The sequence below is a fragment of the Lissotriton vulgaris genome, chromosome 11, assembly GCF_964263255.1.
Source record: "Lissotriton vulgaris chromosome 11, aLisVul1.2, whole genome shotgun sequence".
NCBI classification, from domain to species: Eukaryota; Metazoa; Chordata; class Amphibia; order Caudata; family Salamandridae; genus Lissotriton; species Lissotriton vulgaris.
The window spans coordinates 11,685,532-11,706,916 of NC_141699.1; the positions used below are offsets into that span (position 1 = coordinate 11,685,532).

General features: G+C 47.9%; 1 protein-coding gene across 4 annotated transcripts in view; it reads right to left on the reverse strand.

Moving 5' to 3' along the window:
• ULK1 (unc-51 like autophagy activating kinase 1) overlaps positions 1-21,385 on the reverse strand; it is a 210,060-nt gene that overhangs the window by 35,944 nt on the left and 152,731 nt on the right. Inside the window, exons 16-24 of one of the 4 annotated variants that reach the window (XM_086942657.1) lie at positions 20,754-20,843; positions 15,471-15,596; positions 10,187-10,335; positions 9,917-10,000; positions 8,301-8,563; positions 7,726-7,919; positions 6,587-6,702; positions 5,191-5,337; positions 4,604-4,782 (exon numbers count right to left, since the gene is read on the reverse strand). In XM_086942657.1, the coding sequence (XP_086798783.1) occupies positions 4,604-4,782; positions 5,191-5,337; positions 6,587-6,702; positions 7,726-7,919; positions 8,301-8,563; positions 9,917-10,000; positions 10,187-10,335; positions 15,471-15,596; positions 20,754-20,843 (1,348 nt within the window). The remainder of the gene's footprint in view (positions 1-4,603; positions 4,783-5,190; positions 5,338-6,586; positions 6,703-7,725; positions 7,920-8,300; positions 8,564-9,916; positions 10,001-10,186; positions 10,336-15,470; positions 15,597-20,753; positions 20,844-21,385) is intronic. The other 3 variants (XM_086942660.1, XM_086942658.1, XM_086942659.1) reach the window with 3 other exon arrangements.

A 21,385-nucleotide genomic window follows, 5' to 3' on the forward strand; every position in this document is an offset into this window, starting at 1 on the left:
TATACAGATCGACGACCTCATTAGTGGCACTTAGGACTACAGGCGGCATTGGGGAGGGAATGGACTCATGGGAAGGGATACAAAAGCATACTGTAATAGTACCGTGAGAAAGGAACCCGGCATGGCGCTGATACAGGTGAAGAATACAAAAACAACAGTTGATGGACAGAATGCAGAACAATGTCATACATTCTGCTCCCACTTTCAGTTGTGCCATGTGAGGAGATCTCCTCTGCTGCCAGTCCTGATGCACACATTACGCGCCAAGCCAATAAATCATCCTGCAGCTTCTCATCCCTTAGAGTGAGTTGCATGTGAGTTTCCTCGGCCAGGGACCACTCCCGTACGTCTCCGAGCCAAGTGGACAACTTCGGGGCCCTCTGCCCTGTCCAAGTTATCGCCACCCTGCAAGGCTAGCACCAACATTAATTGCAGGAATTTATACGAAATTTTATCTTTCTTGGGCTTCCGGACCAGTGCAAGCAGACAATGTAGGGGTTTGAGTACCATCCGAAGGCCTGTGGCTGCGACTATTCGCTACACCACCCCGCCCAGAATTGCCGAATCAGAGGGCAGTCCCAGGCTAAGTGCAGGAAGCCCGCTTTCTCGGCGTTACATCTAGGGAATCCGTCTCCCCTATCCTCAGAGATACGCTTCAGTGATACTGGGATTAGGTAGATGCGGTGTAAACAATTGAAGTGCGTCAGTTTATACCTTGCGTTGCATGATACCTTGCGCGTGAGGGAACCTATGCGCGTCCACTATCCCTGGTCCAGTGGAGCGCAGAGATCCGCCTCCCAGGCTGCCCGGGACGGTGGCACCGGGGGGTTGAGTACTGTTTCATAGTCTTATAGAGGAGTGAAATCAGCCTACGCCCCTTGCCGTAGGAGAGGAGGATGTCCAAGGTGTGTGTCAGTGGTGGTGCGTCTGGGAACTGGGGCAAGGTGACTTTTGCCACCTCCCGGAGTCCCCGGAAGTGTAGGTGTTGCCCCTGTCCAAGGCCAAAGGCCTCTTCTGCCTGCTCATAAGCAAGAAAGGTCTTGTTAGGGTAAAGGTCAGCCAGAACCTCGCAGCCGCCCTCCCTCCAGGAATGAAAGGACATGTGCTGGCCCATATCAATAAAGGGGGCCAGTTTTCAAATCGGGAGCTCCCTGTGAAAGGGTGCCCTCAGTAACAAACCGCTGCCATATAGCGGCCGTGTGTCGCAAAACATAAGGAAGGGACGTATCCGCCCCCCTACCTTGCATCAGGGCAACCTGCAGCGTCTGGGTATCTACCCTACCCGAGAGGAGGCGTGTCTCCCAATTGTCAGCATCTGTAAACCAACGGACCGCATGTTGCAACTGGGCCGTATAAAATTATAGATCGAAGCGCGGGGCTTCAAGGCCCCCCCTCCTCGTAGCTGCGGACCACTGTGTGAAGAGCCACCCTACTGCGCCGGCCCACCCAGAGCAGAGACGTGAGAAGCGTGTTGAAAGTGCGGAAGATACGAGGAGGGAGCGGACAGAGTGAGTTCTGGAGGACACATAACGTCCTAGGAAGTATCATCATCTTGGCGATGGCCAGTTGTCACATCAACGAGAGTGGTAAAGAATTCCAGAAAGACACTGACTGCTGTAAGGATGCGATTATACGATCCATGTTCTGGGCTAAAGCCTGCGCATCCCTTGGAGCCACCCGTATACCAAGATAACAGAACCACTCCCATTTCCAGCGCAGCCCGAGATCTGGTAGGTCTCCCAAGGGCACCAAATCCAACCCCGCCAGTGGAAAGATCAGGGACTTATGGCGGTTGAGTCGTAGCCCCGACACCTCCCCAAAGCGGTTTAAGTGTTGCAGCAGTATCGGCAATGCATCCCGGGGAGCGGTCAAGTAGAACAAAGCATCATAGGCATACAGGGAAATGACACTGCACGTGTCCCCCACCCTGAGACTCCACCGATCCATGTCCGCCCGGACCCTAACAGCGAGGGGCTCTATGGCTAGGGCAAATAGTAGCGGCGAGAGGGGACACCCTTGGCGTGTACCCCGTCCCAGTCGCCATTCCTCGGATCACGCGCCCCCAAGTTTCACCCTGGTACGAGGGGCCGTATACAAGATCCGAATCCAGCGACAAAAATTGGGGCCTAGCCCCATAGCACGAAGAACCTCGAGTAGATAACCCCAAACGACTGTATTGAACGCCTTGGCGAGTTCAACGGATACCAACACCATCTGCTCTTCCCGACCACGGACCTCATGCAGAATGTGATTCAACCGCCGCAGATTTATAGCTGTATTACGTCCCGGTGTAAAACCGCACTGATCCTCGCGGACCAAGTGGGTCATGTACGGCGCTAAGCCCATGGCCAGCAGCTTGCACAAGATCTTAACGTCTGTATTGATGATCGTGATCGGGCGATACGATGAGGGCTCGTGGGCGTCCCCTCCCGGCTTCAGGATCATACATATTTCCCCCAGCGTCATGCTCGGCGGGAGAATCTCGCTCTCAAACGCCTCAAGATAAACCTGCAATAGGAGTTGGGGGAGTGTACCCGCAATGGCCTGATAAAACTCAGGAGGGAATCCGTCACTCCCTGGAGCGGCGCGCACCTCACCCAGAGTTGGAGCATCGTCCAGGTCCTCCTGCGCCGACTTAGGGAGAAAACGCAGGGTCAATTCCCGAAGGTAAGGGAGATAAGACGTCTCAGTAACAGTGGGGTCCGCAGCATACACCCGCAGGAGATGAGACCGAAGGACCCGCAGTAGTGGCCAAGCCCCCTGTGGGCCCCTGCAGGTCCACGATCCTCTCCGGGGCCCTCTCCCGTCGAGGAATCCAGGCCAAAAGTCGACCCGATGGAGACGCTGCCTATATTGTGTAAGGGTATATTTATCGAGCCTATCCAAAATATTGTGGATACGTGTCTGAGTGTCATGTTCCCCCTCTCTCGTCACAGTATCATGGGCCTCCGAGGTCTGTAATTCTAAGAGGTGGCTTTCTGCCTCCAGTAGCTCACGTTGGAGCTGCTTCCGGACCCCATAGGTTAGGCTCATGCATGCCCCCCTCACCACCGCTTTTAGGGCGTCCCATTTCGTGGCCAGCGAGTGGTGTCCCCCCCCTGTTAAGATCCACGTAGTCAGCAATGGCAGTTTCTACGTGCTGTTTCCCCACCTGGTCCTCAAGACTCTCCGTCGGTAACCTCCAGGTCCGGGGCAGACACACCGGGGCCCCCCAATTTACCATACACACCACAGGGGAGTGATCAGAAAGGAATCACGCCTGATGGGTAACCTCAAGGTACATGGTGGCTTCCGGGTTTGCGACTAAGACCCTGTCGAGTATGTGTATTGTGAGTGGAGGAAAAACAGGTGTATACTTTCTGAGTCGGGTGTCTCTGGTGCTAGATATCCTGAGTCCCTATATTCCCCATGACCTCCCGGAGTTTTGCTGTAATTCGTAGCTTCGTACTTGCACAGGGTGGGAACCTATCAAGAATGGGGTCCAGGATGCAATTAAAGTCCCCAAACCAAAGCAGCGGTACCTCCAGTTCCGGGACCAGTATCTCCTGCAGGGACTGAAAAAAATCGGGGTCATCGGTGTTCGGGGCATAGGTGTTCAGTATAGCTACATTCCTGCCATCCAGTTTAGCTCTAAGGAGCAGATACCTACCATGGATGTCAACCTCCACATACTGGACAGCAAACAGGACTCCGGGGGCCACCCACACTAGAACCCCCCTGGCATACGTAGAAAATGAAGAGTGGAAAACCTGTCCCCGCCATTTTTTCCACAGTTGTTGAGCCCCTTCATCCGTGAGGTGAGTTTCCCCCCCCCGAACACCCTCCCCCTCCCACGAGCAATTCACTGACAACAACAAAACATGCAGAAATGCCCTTCCCATGCTGGTGCCAGGACGTGCACAGCCAACCCATGAGCCCAACCGGGCCAAACAACCCAATAAGTGGAGAAGAGAGCACCCTTCCCCAAAGTCCGGCGCCGACCCATTCCAGCCGCCCCAAGTCATTATGCAGAATCTCGGGCCAACTGAGTAAGCCCCTGGGGAACTACTATGAACCCCCTCCCCTCCCCCCAGGCTAGCGCCCAACTCAATGCAGCCGCTCCAATGCATATATCGCTGCCTCGAATATCCCAGGGGTAGGCACCCAGAGCCCCCAGGACAGTGCACTGACGGTTATCCATCCCCAACCAGGTACCACAGGATCCCACCTCTCGATGCGCTATCCCCCCCCCCCCCCAAACCCGGCCCCCCCCATACCCCCCTCTCTGGCTATGCGTGCTGGTTTGACTAGCCGGAACCCCCAAGGGTAGCAGTCCCCAGTCCCGAACTGGCAGGCCTTCCCCCCCACCACAGCAGTACGAGTAAGGAAACAATGGAAGGATATCATCCTCAAGACGGGACCGAGGAGGTTGTAAGTGAGCCCCTGACAGTCTCAGGAACAGTATCAGTAGTTGGCTGTAGGATTTACGGCACCAGTTCCCCATCCTGAGGCGCTGCTACAGAAAGCACGGGGAGTCATCAGTCTACGAAGACTCCAGGCGGCCTTGACACATAATTAACCTGTTATTTGAAGCAATATTTTAGTACAGTTGGGAGAAACAAACCTCCATCAGCGTCTCCTCTGGCAACTCGGGGACCTCAAACATCACCACAGCGTCTGCTGTGGCATCGGCAAAGGGGCACCGCAGACTGGACTGTGCTTCCAAAGGGTCTCCACCGGTGCTCACCAGGAAGTGCCTTCCACTGTAGGACCCGCAGGAGCTCTGAGAGCTGGAGGACCCCACTGAGGCAAACAGAGAGGGAGAGAAAAACAGGAGACTTAGCGAATGGGCACCGTCCAGCTGTCTGGCACACAGCTATTATGGGCACCCGTGTACACAGTGCCTCTCTCCACTGACACCTGCCTGCATACACATACATGCTTTAGGTATCAGCACATACAAACACTGGCATGCTTTTAGCATCTTCGCTTTCTGTCGACCTCCCTCTCCCCAGGAACCAGCATATGCAAATACAAACCAATTGTTCTAACACGTATAAACATATGTACACCCTCTCAGTCCCGCCCTGAGCTGCACTGCCCACATGGCCAACATTTCCTGTGTAAAAAGCTCATATACTTCCTCTAGTTAGGTCTGTAGACTACATTAAAAAGCGAAGAGCCTCAACCTTTGATGATGGAAACCATTACCTGAGAACATTCTGGTCCTGGTGGTCTGAGGTGGTGTCATCCCACTGGGAGGGGAGCCAACAGTGAAGGTGACAGGGGAAGGACTAACAGCACTCACAGCCTGTGCCCCAGAAGCAAGGGTTCCCACTGCATAGCCCATGAAAGGTGCTGCAAAAAAGGCACAGACAGGTTAGTTTGTACCAACACCCAAACTTCACACTCAAACACACACACCCAAACATCACACACATTTACGAACAAAGATGGGCCACACACCCAGAGAACAGTATAGAGTGTGAGAGTTTAACACAGGGAATATTACTTACTCTGTAAGCATCTGTTTGTAGCATGTAGTGCTGTAAATGCACATGCTCTGCATACTCCTAACATCTAGTGTGAGGCCTGGATGAAACCTCATCACAGCACTAGGACTTTATCCTTTTCATTAGGACTCAGGGATCAACAAGCTTGATGCACTGATTTCCAGGGCCTGCTTACTTGCTGAAAGCTGTGAATGTCATGTAGTGTTGCTGCTAATAGTGAAGGAAAAGTTATGTTCATAGTATGTATGGCTGTAGGTACAGATGCTTGGCATACTCCTGCCAACTAAAGTTGGGCCTGGACTTACAACTTGTTTTTCTTCGAAGACGTTTTCAGTCACTGGATGTGGAGTGACGTCTCACTCAGTCCACAATGTCATTGAGCACCTATCCATCCATCATGTTCTGACATGCCCAGGAACTACTCAAGATCTACACAGTCCTCCCCATCTGCAGACTACCCCATCTTCACTGATCACTGCTGTCTCACGTCGGCGTCTCCAGCTTCTGTCCCCTTCCTCCACTTGATCGAGTCGTCTTCAGTTCCTTTGAAGTTCATCTCATAGAATAAAGAGAGGAAGGGGGTGTTGGAATGCTCACCCTTCCAATTCGGTCCTGATGCAATGTGAAATATTCGTGGGTGGACCAGCATGGCGTTTGGAACCTTTGCATCTCGCTGTAAGATAACCTTAAGACTGAAGGCAATGGCCCTGGGTGTCTTAAACTATGCAGCAGTATTCGTACTCAAAGACCCTGCCATTTTCAGAGATCAGGACCCACTCGGCTTTGAGGAGGAAGAGGCATGTCCCCTGGGAACCAGGTGGCACAACCGTCACCTGTCTTTTAAGATGCTATCCTCTAGTGCAAGTGAGGGAGAAGCCCAAGACGGTACCTCCTAAATGTCAAAACACCCAGGGCTCTGAACAAAGTAGACTCCAAGAGGCTTGAGTGTAACTCTAGCACAGCAAGGTCACGAGATGAAACCACACTCCACAAGTCAGGCACTGTTACTCAGAGGTTTCATCCAGGCTCTGCCTAAAGGTTACAGAACAGGTCATGAGCATGACAGAGTAAGAAATCAGCAAAGAGCACCTCACCTGTTATGTCCATGGGCTTCTCGGTATTGAGACTATCATTACTGCCAGCCTCAGACACCGGTGTACCGAAAGCAGCCTTCATCAGCAGGTCTGTGAGCCGGCCGGTGCTCAAAGATCTGAAAAGCAGAAGTGAAAGGGAGAAGCTAAACATGCTGAAGGTTCAATTCAGTGTTGGCTCTACATGGAGCTACATGTCACACAGAAAGTGTAGAAAATCACATCCGCACAGTGAAACTTCTCGTCTATAATGGCATGTGTGAACTTCTGGCCCTGACCGTGCTTTTTGATGGTATGTAAAATTCTATTCTTATAATGATCACCCAGAAAACTCCTATACATTCTCTCAGTTTGTGACACTAGTTGTCCGGGAGGTTTGCAGGCTATTTTTACACGGAAATCTTTTCAATGAACATGCACTAAAATAAAGTAATGTTTGGCCCCAGATCATGTAATCCAAAGAAAGGATTACTTGTTGCATCCCAGTGTTTACGTTTAGAAAACCACAAATGTATATGAGCCAATTCTCCAAGTAGATTGTGGCAAACAAATACATTTTTTACTATCCTTGTGCCAAACTTTCAGCACAATGGTTCGCAAGCCAACTGGAAAGCAAGAACAGGCTTCTAAAAAGTGGTGGCCATCCACCAGCTGAAATTTTAACACTGGAGGAGATCCCCATCCAGGCAAGCTTCTCCACTCTGCAGTTTCCACCTGCTTTGCCTTCACCTTAAGCCTGATGGTATGAACTTCAGAAGGGCATTCAAGGCCCATTTGCTCTGTTTATGTGCCCTGGCATGCAAGATCTGTCTTTGGACAGATGGGACGCCACCTTGATTCTACCTCTGCTCTCATCACCCTACCTACCTCACTATCACTATCCTTTTCACTGATGCAAATAGTTATCATTGTGATAGAAGCTCTCTGCAAATACAGATAGTAACATAAAATTAAACAAACATTCCCCTATATGTTCTTTGGATAGGGCACTGTAGCACCACAACCTTAAGGCACCTACTCTACATTCAAGAAATAAAGCCTAACGGATAACTGACCCTTTGTAATTAGTGTTGATGCTCTGAATCACACCTCAAATGAATCCAGTGCGTTCGCACCACACTGGTCTCGGTCAGAACTCTTACCTGCCGCATGGCCCCTTGCTGTCTTCCACCGCCTTAAGCCCCAGGCCCGTCTGCTGGCAGTGGAAGGGTCCCATGTCCCTGAAATCAGGTAGGGTCTTATTCCGAGTGGGTGCGAGCATCATTCCCTGATGGGCCAGCAAGGCAATCAGGTTCTGCGAACTCGAAGTTTTAGGGAACTCAAACTGAGACACAACCTGCAAACAAGAGAAGCCATGAGATAAAGATACTAGAAGTCAAAAATATTAGAGAGTAGGCTGATAAGGAACCCGTGGGATCATGAGACAACACACATCCAACCTGGATGTAGGGGAAAAGGACCCATTAGGTTTTTGATTTTGATCTTCATGATCAATGCACACAGGAAATTGAATGCATACGAGACATAAAATACTCTGTAACGGTCTGGAAAGAAATGGATCCTCTTTATATCTAAACTTTTATTACATGATCTCACTCTTGCACAAATGAGCTTCCTGTGACCAACAAACTGTCACAGGATCAGTCTCAGATGACTGGATCTGAAGCACAAGACAAGAAGGGCCAGGTTATGGAGTGGGTCAAGTAAGAGAGGTTACCTTGGTGGGCGAGCCCACAATAGTGGGCAGTGGGCTTCTCTGCATGAACTCCGACAGCTTGGGGGAGGAGCGCATAGGCCGGCTGGACTGCAAGCCATGGATCTGCAGAGGCTGGCTTGTCTGTGTTGGCACCATAGGTCGCACCACTGGGTCAGAGTACTGCTTCCTGATGGTCTGTCGGGTGGACTGCAACTCAGACAGGTTTGGCGCGCTGTGCAAGCGGCTCCCCATGCCATGAGGTGATGGTTCCAGCCCTGAGGCACCTAAAGAGGCAACAGCAAGAGGATGAAGAGCTGCTGAAGCACCCTGCTTCACACACCCTGTGAGCATACCAACCGCACAACACACTCCACCTGTATTCTCAATTTCTTCACACTTCTGCGCTATCGTTTCATACACCTGACAGCTCCTACCCCGCACAGCTCTTCCCAAGCACACCACTTCTGAGTTCTCTCTCGGCATGGCTTCCCTCTTCCTACAAGCTCTTTCTCATCATTGATCTGTCCTACTCTCGTTTCCCCTGAGATCTTTCTCTGCATTGTTTCTCCTCCCAAACCATGTGAGCACCATTCCCTTCCTTCCCTTCTTATGAATACTTGAGGTCTGCTCTTTTGCCACACTGTTTCTCCGCTGACTGACTTATTCCTCTATGCACTGCTCCTCTTGCTGAAGCCCTAAATCGAACACCCACCCTACAATGGTAATCCCTCTACAAAGTCCAGGTGAGCTCACTTCCTGCAGTGCTTCTAGCCCTACATTTTCCAAAACAACCTCCCTTTGCTAAAAAATCACCTTCCCTTCTCTTACACGCACACTCCTGCAAATTCTCCTGTGTTCAATCCTGCACCTTCTGCACATTTTCTCTAGGCTTTCCTCTACTCCTGCACTCTTCTACTTCTGCACTCTCTTGAGCGCTCTCTTCCCATGCTTCCCTTCTTGTGCGCTCCCAGCACTCTCCTACTTGTGCAGTCTCTCTTGAGACGCTCTACCCATGCTTCCCTTCTTGTGCGCTCCCAGCGCTTTTCTTCTGCAGACTCTCTTGAGATACTCTACCCACGCTTCTCTTTTTGAGCGCTCCCAGTGCTCTCCTTCTGCACGCTCCACTGTGAGCCTCTTGCTTCTCTTTCTGAATGTTACCAGTCTGCTGCTTCCCTACACACATTCCATCTCCTTCCCTAATGCACACCTTTTTCCTGCAAGCTCCTCAATGTGCTCTCCCTCCCGCATACTCACTGTGTCCTACTTCCCAGCATGTTCCTCTCCCTTCCCTGCAAGCTCTTCCTTCTCATGCTCCCAGGGGGCTCACATTCCCTGCACACATGACCCCCTCAAGAACACATGTCAAAAAATACATTGACGATGCAGAGTTGCATCATAACCCACCCTGGTAATTGCAGATTCAAATTAGATGTCAGATTACTTTAGGAAAACTAGTTTGACTAAGCTAAGTCCGAAAACTCCTGGTACTCCTCATTCTAATATAAATCTAAACGCCGGAAGTTTAAGCTGCAGTAAGAGGTGGAAGAAGTGAGAAGGGAAACCTCCCTGTATCTAGAATTTTTCTCAGATGTTGTAATAAACCACCACCCCCCTTTTCTGAATCGTAATAAACATACCAGGCACCGTGTTCCTACTTCGAGTTTCCGCTCCAGCTGGGGAGGTGCTGAGGCACGGGCCAGGCCGCTCCGGAATGGTGCCCACTGCAAGGAGACAAAACCACAGCTCACAGTGGGAAGTTGTTACACAAACAGGAGACACGACCTTAGTAACAGAATACAGAGTCTATTTTAAAAGGACTTTCAAAGGGAGCGATACCACGTTTTACAAGTATTTGGGGGTAACAGGAAATTATAGGAAATGCCATATTCTTCACTCAGGGGACCCACCTTGAGGAGACGGCACAAAAGGCTTAGCGCCCCCAAAGGAAAGGCGCCTTGAGGTAGTTGCGGTGGGTTCTGCGTGGAAAGGTGGTGAAGCACCTGTTTTTCCAAACCCCAAAGGACTTGTGCTGGTGGACCTTCGAACTACCGTTGATCTAATGGGAAACAAAACCAACATTCACATTATTTGAAGTAAGGAAATAAATGTCACTTTGTTCCGAGTGAAGATATTCCTGCTTTACAAAGCGCCTCACACAATCGCAATGTGGTGTTCTCCCTAACTCCATCGTAGAAGCAAAGGTCTAAAGACATAGACGGATAAAATGTCTCTTGAGACACACGTTGTTGTTGTCAGAGACTATGAAGATTCCAATTTGGACATATTATTGTTGTTCAGGATGTACTGCAATCTTCTATTCCAGGTCAACCCACTCTACCAGTCCTGCAGCTTAATGCCAAATTTAGTCCAACACAGATCCAATGAAAATTCCTGCCACTTACGTTAATACGAAACCTAAAAAGAGTAGAAATTCTCAGGCAACAATCCTATTGCCAATACTTGAGAGTATTGACTGGCCCTGTTTCATCTATCGATATAAGAAAATATTTTTTCAGCACAGAGGTCTCTCAACCAATTACATTGCAGCTAAGAATGAGACACTATTATTGCACTCAAGCTATTGCCATTCAGAGAATCTCTTCAGGCAGAAAGTTATAGTTGGAGAAGTCTGAGGCACAATGTGGTCTCCTGCACCAGCACACAAGGACCTACCCTGCCAGCAACTGTCTTTGACGTGTAACTCTGAGGTATCCAGGATTACTCCTATACACATCCTGAAATGCTTGGTGAAAGACTAACAAGTTACTTTTTTTGATAAAGCTCTTTTTGGTGGATCCTCTATCGAAATACAGACTCCTCAACTTTTGAATTCCCCTATGATCCAGACAAGATTTGTACGTTTTTCAGCAACTGCTCCAGAATGCCGGAAAGTGGAGTCATGGGTCTGCAGAGGCTTTGCACTGCCTCGAGAAATGACAGCACTGAGCCATATATTGATGCCACCCCTGTACGCTGATATAAGTTTTCTTTTGAAACTTTTCCACACCCTCATTCACAGGTCAATTGTGATAGATCGCAATATCTCTGTGCACAATCTATCTCGGGAACTACCCATAAAGTTAAGTCTCCAGAATGGGAGGCGGGTGGGTGGTGAGAAATATGCAGTAAGATAGAGTATCCAAAAGAAAAGTGCTGCAGATGGTAAGTAACTTGTTGTTCTGATGGATACTTCTAATTGCAGATACTTCACCCTTTGAAAAAATACCAAAGAGGGTCCGAGGAGTGCACTTACTTCAGGAGTCCTGCAGAACGGAGGGTGCAAAATGGCTCTCCCTATAGACTCAAGCACCGAGACAGCGATGTCTGACGAAGGTTCAGATGGACTCCCAAGTGGCAGCCTGGCAGGTATCCAACACAGCAACAACTTTCACCAAAGCCATAGTGGAATGAGCCCAAAGGCCCTCAGAAGGCACCTTCTTAGCCAGGACATAACACAGGACTATCCATCAGAACAAGGCTAGTTTCTGAATCACCCTTCCTTTCTTAGCACCAGTGAATCTAACAAAAAGCTGGTGATCCACCTGGTACTGCTTTGCCTGATCCACGTAAGAGCTTTCTTTTGATTCAACCGATGGAAGTCGCTCCTCACAAGAGAGATGTAATGGAAAGAAAAACACGAGGAGCCTGATGGCCTGCCTCACATGGCAAGGTGATACCACTTCTTTATGAAAGATGTCAGAGTCCTAAGCACCAGTTTGTCTGGGAAAAGGGGGTACATGGTGGCTGTACTGCCAGCGCCAGTAGCTTGCTGCCACACCACACAGAAGTAATCACAATAAGAAAAATTGTCCTAATGGTCAGCACCCTCAGGAAACAGCTGAGCATTGGCTCAAAAGGATTGCACATTAAGAAGGTGAAAACCAATGTAATGCCCCATTGTGGCATGATAAAAGGCATCATCTGGAAAATCACCTTTAAGAGTTCCAAAAACAAAGCCTTTGCCAGGCCAGTTGCAAAATAAACATCAGACCATTCTGAAGGTTCTTGCCCCAGGCTATGAACTTTGCCCAACAACTAGAATATACTGACTTGGTAGTTTGGCAGTGAGTCGCCAAGAGAACGCCCACCACTGTGGCGGGTAATCAACCTCCATCAGCTCAGCCTCAGCATGAGCTCAGCCTCCATGAATGGAGGTTGTGGAGGATCAGATGTGAAGTGAAACAGGAAAACCTTTCTAAGAAGTAGACCGTGCAAGGACAACTGCTGGAGGTCAGCCGCTCTGGATGCCACAGTCTTTTGGCCTAATTGAGCACTAAGAGAATAATCTGAGCCTCATCCTTCCTGATCTTCAGTACTCAGGGCAAAGGTAGCAGTGCTGGAAAAGCACCACTATCGGTGGAATCAATTTGTGGACATTTAACCGCATAGCAAACGCAAACTCACTCTTAACCACGGTGTTTGTCCTACAGTGACAGGTATCTTTCTTTTTTTAAACAGGGGGGCCCCCTCATACAGATGTTCCCTTTCCCAATCTGCTGACTGACATTTCTCCACCTACAACTGTAGCACGGTTTAAATAGTTGTGCTAGTCCACACAGTGAAATGTCCGTCTGCAGGAACAACCCAGCACATACCAGGGGAATGTGTCTCCCAGGAAGCCTTGAAGAGGAAATTCCAGTGTGCAGTAGTAGCAATAATGCAAGTTTTTGAGGTGGAGAAAAAAAAACTTCTTCCCATGTCATGCACCACTGGGCGAAGATGTGTTGAACCACCTCCCATTGCAGACATGATTCCAACTCTATTGAATGAAGTCTCCTGTACTCGGCCACCTTGGCAATTAACCAGCCAATTGATTAGTTGTCAAAGACATCAATTGGAAAGCCTCTGTGCCTCCTGACCTGGTCCCCACAAACATGCACTACCCTGCTTGTTGCAGTACCACATACCAGTTGTGCTGTCTATCAGGGCATAGACTGGCATTCATCGAAGATTGATATGGTGCTCTGGTTCCACCAGAGATCAAAGACCCTTGATTTCCACCTCTTTCACAACACTCCACCTCCCCCATAAATGATATATCTGTCAGTACTGTGAACTCTCGGCCGGGCTATGGAGAACGGTTGACATTAATGGGTCTCGTCCAGCCACCTGAAGGAACTAGGCTTCACGCTGTCAGTGAGGCAAACCCAAGACTGAGTGTACTGCCGGTGCCGATTCAACTGCAGAGCTTGCATGTGCCAAGAAGCACAGGGAACTCGTAGGACATACAAGGCTAGGAGGCTATGATCCTCAGAACTGTCACCACCAGAACACAGGAATGAACTCGAAACATCAGGATCATAGCTTAAATGGCCCAGGCTAGCTACTGGCCGCAGAAAGGCCTTCATAGCCACCCTCTTCAGGATGGCCCTGATGAAGGGAATCCTCTGCATCAAACAATAAGGTTTGATAAGTACATGATGATTTACATTTATCATACAAAACACAATTAGCAACTTGACCTATAACAATTGGTACATAGCTGTACGTATATATATAGACTGTTCTAGTAACTTTTGTACAAACTGTATGGTTATTCGAGGTGTGCTGTTTTAATAACTGAACATACATGTGAAGAAATCGACTATGTTCATAATTCCTCTACGAAGGCTAATCCAATTTTTAATAGTTTACTTTGTTCTTAATCCCTCTATCTTTGGGGGGGGGGGGAGGGGGGGAGGCTGTTCAGCTTTCCTAGATAGTATCTGGGGGGAATAGCTTATGGTCTTCGTTCCTCGGGGAAAAATGACCAAGTTCTAAATAGTTTGTTATTTCTTTGGCCAACTACCTTTGGGGAGGAGCTGTTCTGCTTGGCCGCAAAATTAAATGGTTCACTATATAGGCACAAATTATTAGGGTGTGGGAATGAAATTGGATTAGCCTTCGTAGAGGAATTATGAACATAGTCGATTTCTTCACATGTATGTACCAAAACTGTTGATCTTATGGTTAAAATACTGCAAAAGCATTTACAATGATTTGTACAGCGAATGTATACTTTTATTTCAGTTATTAAAACAGCACACCTCGAATAACCAAACAGTTTGTACAAAAGTTACTAGAACAGTCTATATATATACGTACAGCTATGTACCAATTATTATAGGTCAAGTTGCTTATTGTGTTTTGTATGATAAATGTAAATCATCATGTACTTATCAAACCTTATTGTATGTTCACTCCTCTAGGGTAGCTATATTGACCCCAATACCTCGACAGAAATTAAAAGGTGTCTTGATAAAGGTGGACAAAAATTTGGAAAACCACCGAAACGCGTTGACGCTTCACTCAGTATAATTCGGGATCTCAACATCTTTGCTGATATACTGTTTTATAGTGCACATAGCTTAGGTGTTAACAATAGAGTCCGAATATACAATCAGTATTGCACAGGTTCCATGTCTTACAGTCTTTTCTGTCCTTGTGATTCAATCTTGCTGGCCAAAATTGAATGTTAAAAAAACTTTATTGTTTTATCTGTGTTGAGTGGGTTCCACTCTGGACCACTCTCCTTTTAACATTTGTATTTTCAAATAAATTGTAAGAATTCTTTATATATACTTGTATTTTGTAATTATTTTTCCTTGACCCTCTGGCTTCTCCCACTCATTTACGCTCAAGAGAACACTTTATTTTACTGGTGGGGAATTGGAGCCAAACTGGGAGCTGGAGTGGGAGCAGCCCATGGGGGCTGGCGTGTGACCTGCCTCATGTCTTGTGCTTGGTGACATAGTTTTGGTTGATCCTAGACAACACAGGCAGATGTTATGTGGGTCCATAACCAACATCTGTTTTCTCCAATCATTACACAGTTTGAAGTCTGTGGTGTTGGGGAAAGACATTGTTCTACCACACTGTCTGATAAAACATCTTGGCGTCAGTAAGACACAGATAAAAACACAAAGAGAGTGAAGTTCTGGATGCGGTGATGAACATCAAAAGAAAGGAGAGAAACTGAGATGTGCACAAAGTGGTGGCACTTATATGCAGCTCCGTGCAACACTCCGAAGGCAGCGTGAAGCCGCCGTGCGGGACCCAATGCTGATATAGTTCTGGATCCAGTTTGGCAGCTGAGGGAATTTAAAAGGCGAGGCATCTGCGGTTATAAGTATCAACCAGAAAATACCTTAGCTTAACTGATGCTTATTCAAGAATCGAGAATTCCACTCACAGCCCAGACTGAATACTCACCGGGGCGGTGTGTACTGATTCGGAGACAGAAGGTTCTCCTCTATCCGCCTGTAGTTCTGGACCTGGGTTGGGACGGGAATGGGCACTGACTGGCTGTATTTGATGCTCGAGAGGTGGCTCTGCCTGCTGTGAAAACAAGAAGAAAATGAATGTCTAAACTCAGAACCATCTTTAGAGTGCAGCCACTGACAACGAAACCAGGATCCGACTTTACTAGAAATACAGCCTTGGATGAACCTGCCTAACCCATGCAATGCATATGCCAACAGCCAATACATCACCTACCACAACCCGGGTGTACTGAAACCACAACAGCCATAAAAGAATCATTCATACTGCCTGCTAATCCATGCTCAAACGACCAGCACATGATGCACCATAACGCTTGAATCCTTGCGGTTCCAACAGTCAACATTTGACCTACCATAACCCTGGCAACTAGAGCAGCGACAGACAATCCATGATAGTGAGCGCACCAGTTAAACCATTCCCAAACAGTCAGAAAATTAAGCGCTTTAATCCTAGAATTCAGGTTCAACAGGTTCAACCAACCAATGAAAACCCTAGTAATGTATATTCCAACATCCAACATATGATCAGTTGTATCTGCTGTTAATACAACATCCAAAGGCAGTACTTGGGGCACAGTACCCCTAAAATCCAAGTTGTTTTTTAAGAAGTCATCCTGTCGAGGGGCTGTCCGCAAAAGTGGGTCGAGGTTTGGTCCAGTTGGAACGAGTACAGGGGCCATATCTGCGAACCCCCAATCACAGCCAGAGTTGACGAACTAATAGCAAGTTCCCATGTATGATGTAATTTTCCTCAATTTGAGGCTCATATAGATGCTTTATGCGTGACGCTTTGATTTTGTCTGGTACGATGATATGTAAATTGCTGAAAATGTGATGTACACCTCTGGTTTTTCTTTATACAGTTAATAAAAAGATATATAAAAAAAAAATCATCCTGATGTGCACTGTGCATGGGAACAAACTCCATATTAGGTCGGTTCCACACAGCAGGCTATATTATGTATGGAGATTAATGATAAATAAAGTGCTTGATGCGCTGTTAAGAGATAGAAAAAGAAGACAGCTGCTGAAAATAAACGCGCTTCTAGGGAGGAGGGCGGGCACAAGTGAATCTACAGCACTACATGCTACCAATAGATGTTTAGAAGATAAGTAACATTTTTCATTCATAGCATCTGGTGCTGTAGATACATAAGCTTAGCACAGACTGTAAAGCAGGACACTCCGAAAGCAGAGGCTTACATGTAGATACTTGGAAGAAGCTCTTAACACCGTCTTTCCCACCATGGCTTCTTGACAGGCTAAAATATCGACACCGAAGCACTTAGTAAACGTTTGTGGAGTTGACTAGATGGCTGCTTTACAAATATCCCACAATATGGTGTTTCCCAAAAGAGCCATGGTGGTTCCCCTTTTATGGATGCAGTGTCACCCTAGGTGGAGCTGATAGAACCCTCTTTGCTTTAAAATAGCAGGTCTGAATACATTTGCCGATCTACTTAGCTATTGCAGCTTTAGATATGGTCTGTCCTTTTTGCAGCTTTGCAAAAGTGAGAAATAGCTGATTTGATCTTTGAAAAGCTTTGGTTCTAGCCATGTAGTACATAGGCTCTTTTAATATTCAGTGTGTGAAGTCTCTCTCCACAACGGATTCTGGGTGCAGTAAGAAAACTTGGAGCTCTATGGTTTTGCTAAGGTGAAAACATGGCATCATCTTACAAAGAATGTTAGAACTGGTTCGAAGAGCTTCCTATCCTTGTGTACCTGTTTGTAAGGCTCTAGTGTAGTTAGCGCTTGCAGCTCACTAACTTTAAGAGCGGAAACAGCCACCAGGATCACCACCTTGCTTGACAGACATTGAAGTGGGTGAAAGCACAGGCTCCAAAGGTGGTTACATGAGCTTTGGGAGGACTACATTCAGGCTCCAAATAGGAGCAGGAGGGTCTCTTGGGGGAATTACCCCTTTGAGGTCCTCCATGAAAGCTTTAATACCTGGAATTCACAAAATGGCCTTGTACTCCCTTTTTTGCATGTGGGCTTCAACAGCAGCTTAATGCAAACAAATTGAGTTTATAGGCAAGGCCTGCTTTCTGTAAATGCAAAAGGTAGGCAATATTGTCCTGTACTAAAGGTTTTAAGGGATCTAAATACACAGAAGCACAGTGGTAAACAAACATTTTCCATTTTGCCTTATATCGTGTCCGAGGATAGGTCTGAGGGAGTCATTTTTTGGGGGGAATTAGGAAGTAGAGGGAGCAGACTCTGCTAACTTGTTGTTGTGAGTCGCACTCACTTTATGGCACCATTCTGCAGGAGGGCGAGCACATCCTTTCGAAGAAGCAACAAATGTTCTGTGCTGGGAGCGTGTGACCAAGTGAAGGGGTTATGTGTAGTTCTAGGCAACAGCCATTTTGGATGATGGCTAATATCCACGTGTCAGACGTAATGCTCTCCCAGGGAAGGAGAAAAAGACAGTTGATGTGTGACCAGGATGGATGACGTCCGTGCTCGGCTGGGGCAGTCCCTTCACTTAAGCTACTTTTATCCCTGCTCCTACTGGACCCTGTGTAGGTGCCAGGACTCTAGTCCAATCTTGGTTGCTGGTGGAAGGACTGCTGCTGCATCTGAGGAGTGCAGTTGCTTGAGGGAGGTTGTGTTTGCTCCCCTCCTTGGTTGGCGTTTTCTGAAGGAGCCCCTGAATGTAGTGGCTTGAAGGGCTCTTATTGATTTAACTGTATCTGCACATTTCCTTTTCTTTTGAAGCATCACATCAACCTGAGACCTGAAGAGGGTGCTCCTTCTCAAATGAGAGTTCGAGGCGATGGTGTTGAACCTCAGGATTGTACTCTGACATTCAAAGTCAATCATGTCTTCTGGGCGAAAGGCGTGCGTTGATGCCTGTGGATGCAGTATCCTCAGTGTCCAAGGTGCAATGGATGTAGGTATTAGATATCACCTTGCCCTCGGCTACGGTCTCTTCCTCACCATCCCTACACTATTTTGGCAGATACTTAAGCAGCTCTTGCCTTTCCACCCATTCTGCACTGTTGTAGCGCAAAAGAAGAGCCGCAGAATTAGCAATCCACAAATGAGATGCCACTCCAACAGCCACCCTTTTACCAACCACTTCAATCTTTTAGCTTTCCTTGTCTAGAGAAGGAGCATTGCCAGTGCTTTCTGCAGAGGTGTGCTTGAAAGCCGTGTGTACGACTTGAAAATCAGGTGCAACCAACCCTCTAAAAAAGATTGGGTCATCAGGAGAGTGTTTGAATTTCTTTCTAACCTTGGAGTTACATCTCTCGTTCTGACCTGTTCTTTAAAATGTTCAGGGACGGACTTTAACATAGAAAGGATCTGCACGCTGCGCTCAGTTTTAGAGTTTCTAGAATGAAATCGTCCTCCTCTGTGATAAGCAGTCCACCTTGTGGTACTATGCAGCCACCTCGTGAAACGCTGTAGTGTCATCAGGGGTTATACAGGATAGTGTTCTATGTTTGGGTCCCCTGGGGGATTGAAATCACAATAATGCCATGGATTGTATCTGGGGCTCGCAATGGCTTGTTGATGAAGGTGTGTTTGGCGAGGCTTTGCCTGTAAGTGGTTGTATAAACAGGCAATTTTATCTGGCATCCAGTTCCTGGTAGAGTCTTTCCTCCTCTGTAGGCTTCGATGGTCTTTTGTCTTCAGCATCGACGCGTCAAGAGTGTTTTGGCCCACAGAGGTTTCAGCGTCATAAGGCTCTTCACCAACAGTGCCAAAGGAGTCTTTTGTGCCTGCTTCTTAATGGACTGAAGGTGCTCGATGCCTCTGGGATGGCTTGGGCTCGACGGGCACTGGAGGCCGATGCTCTCTGCTGTTGTCTTGATCAACTCCAAAGACTTGTTTGACTGCGAAGGTTCGTGCCGGAGCAGACCAAAGCCTAAAGGTGATGCAGGCCGTTGTCTTGGTGTTTGTGCTTGCTCAAGGCTGAACACCTAACTCCCTTGGAAGTGGTGCTCTTCCTCAGCATTGGTCTTTTTTCAGGAGCCCTGGCTAGGTGATGTGGGCTTCAGGGGCCGGAGGCATACTTTAGGCCTGGGCTGCTTAGGAGTGCAGCCCAGTCTTCAGCGCCGGGATGAATTTCTCCATTTATGGTCTTCAGACTCACTGAAAGATACCTTCTCAGTGCTGTGTGGTGGTAGTGAAACCAGAAGACTCCACAGGCCTACCTCCTGCTGCTCCTCAGCGCCGAGGGGTCTTCTTTCCTGAAGACATACCCTCCTGTTATATTTCCTGGTGAGCCAAGCACTGCTCCTTCTGATAACTGAGTCTTATTGGGCCTGAAAGCGAGGGACACAATGCATCATCCAGTTACACACTTAATGATGATGATCATGGGCACTTGGAGTGGCAGCGCAGGCAAACCTGAAAGGGTTTCAATTCCATCACTCAGGCGTCATTCTGGGATGGAGATGGACTGAAGGTTGTTCGCAGCCCCAAAGGGGAGCAAGAGTTCGATGTCTGAAGACGTCACCAATGATCTTTTGATGTTGATTCAGTCCTAAAGTGTCAAGGAAACAATGACACTGGTCGTAGTTAAAACTGACACTCAAAGATCAGGAAGTTTACCGAAGAGGCCCAATGAAAACACAAGTTGCAAACACGACACCCTTGGAGTCCTCTTAGTGCACGTCTGAACACGATGGCGGAAAAAAATATCCAATATGGGGTTGGTGTCAATGCACAACAGGAGAAGAAGTCACACCATATCCTGTGATTCGAGAGACTTCTTCGAGCAAAAACAGCTTGCAAAGGTCTGAGTCAAACACAAGGTGGCGGAAGTATGCCAATGATGGGTATCTACAGCAACACACGCTACCAACATTTGTTTGAACAGTGTTTACTTGACACAGTAATGATCTTGTCTTCATTCCAGTCTCACTATAGACCAGACCATCTCTACTTGTAGCCAACGTTCAGAAAAAAGCCTTGGCAATACATGCACACACCACCCTACCTGGCCTGCTATACTGGGCACATCTAGATGCAGAGTTTTGGGTTTGTATTACTTGAATACAGATCTACAACAGAAGCAGTATTAGGCAAGTAACCAGATCTTGGCATCACGGAGGAGGCGGCACGCAATTTCATGAGACTGGAAGGCTGATGAGAGGTTGAATCTGCTAACAGGCTACAAGCAAACCTCTTGCTCTGCCCTGAGGTAAGAGCAGAGACAGTGTGATGAGGGTTTGTTTCAGGCTGGTTTTCTTACCCTGATGGGCTGGATGTTCCACTGTATGGAGGCGACGGTGAGGGAGTTCGGGCCTGAACCTCCAGACCTGCAGACGTGACCATAGAACTGCTGGAGAAAAGAGAAGAAAAGAATGTAACCTAAAGACCTTACTGTGAAAGGCAGAGCAGCATTTGGAGATGGACCTTGGGAGCTAACAAGGGCAGATCTTGGGAAGCTCATAGGACAGCGTGTGCACATGCAGTTCTGTTCTTAAGGAACACGTTTTAATTTCTTGACATCACTACAGGGCCAGAGGTAACCAGGACAGCTTGTGGGTCTGCTGCGCTGAGCGGGGGCTGTCCAATGCATCTCCATGGCAAAGTAAGAACAAGAGTAGGAGCAGATGAATTCAGGGAGATGATAACAAGGGCAGCTCTGGGAGTAGGTTCGAGGACCGTGTGTATGGGCTGCTTGGGGGACTTTACATCCTTCCTCCATCTACCATGGAACAGCTTTAATGTGTACGACATCCTTTGAGAAACACAGCACATCTCTTAAGAATTACAGATTATCAGGGCGGTTCAGGTAGTGGGAGCTGAGAAAGCCCTTACAAAGAACAGAGGTAATTGGGGGAAGATGTGCTAACAATATAATTGTCGGAGTCTTGGGAG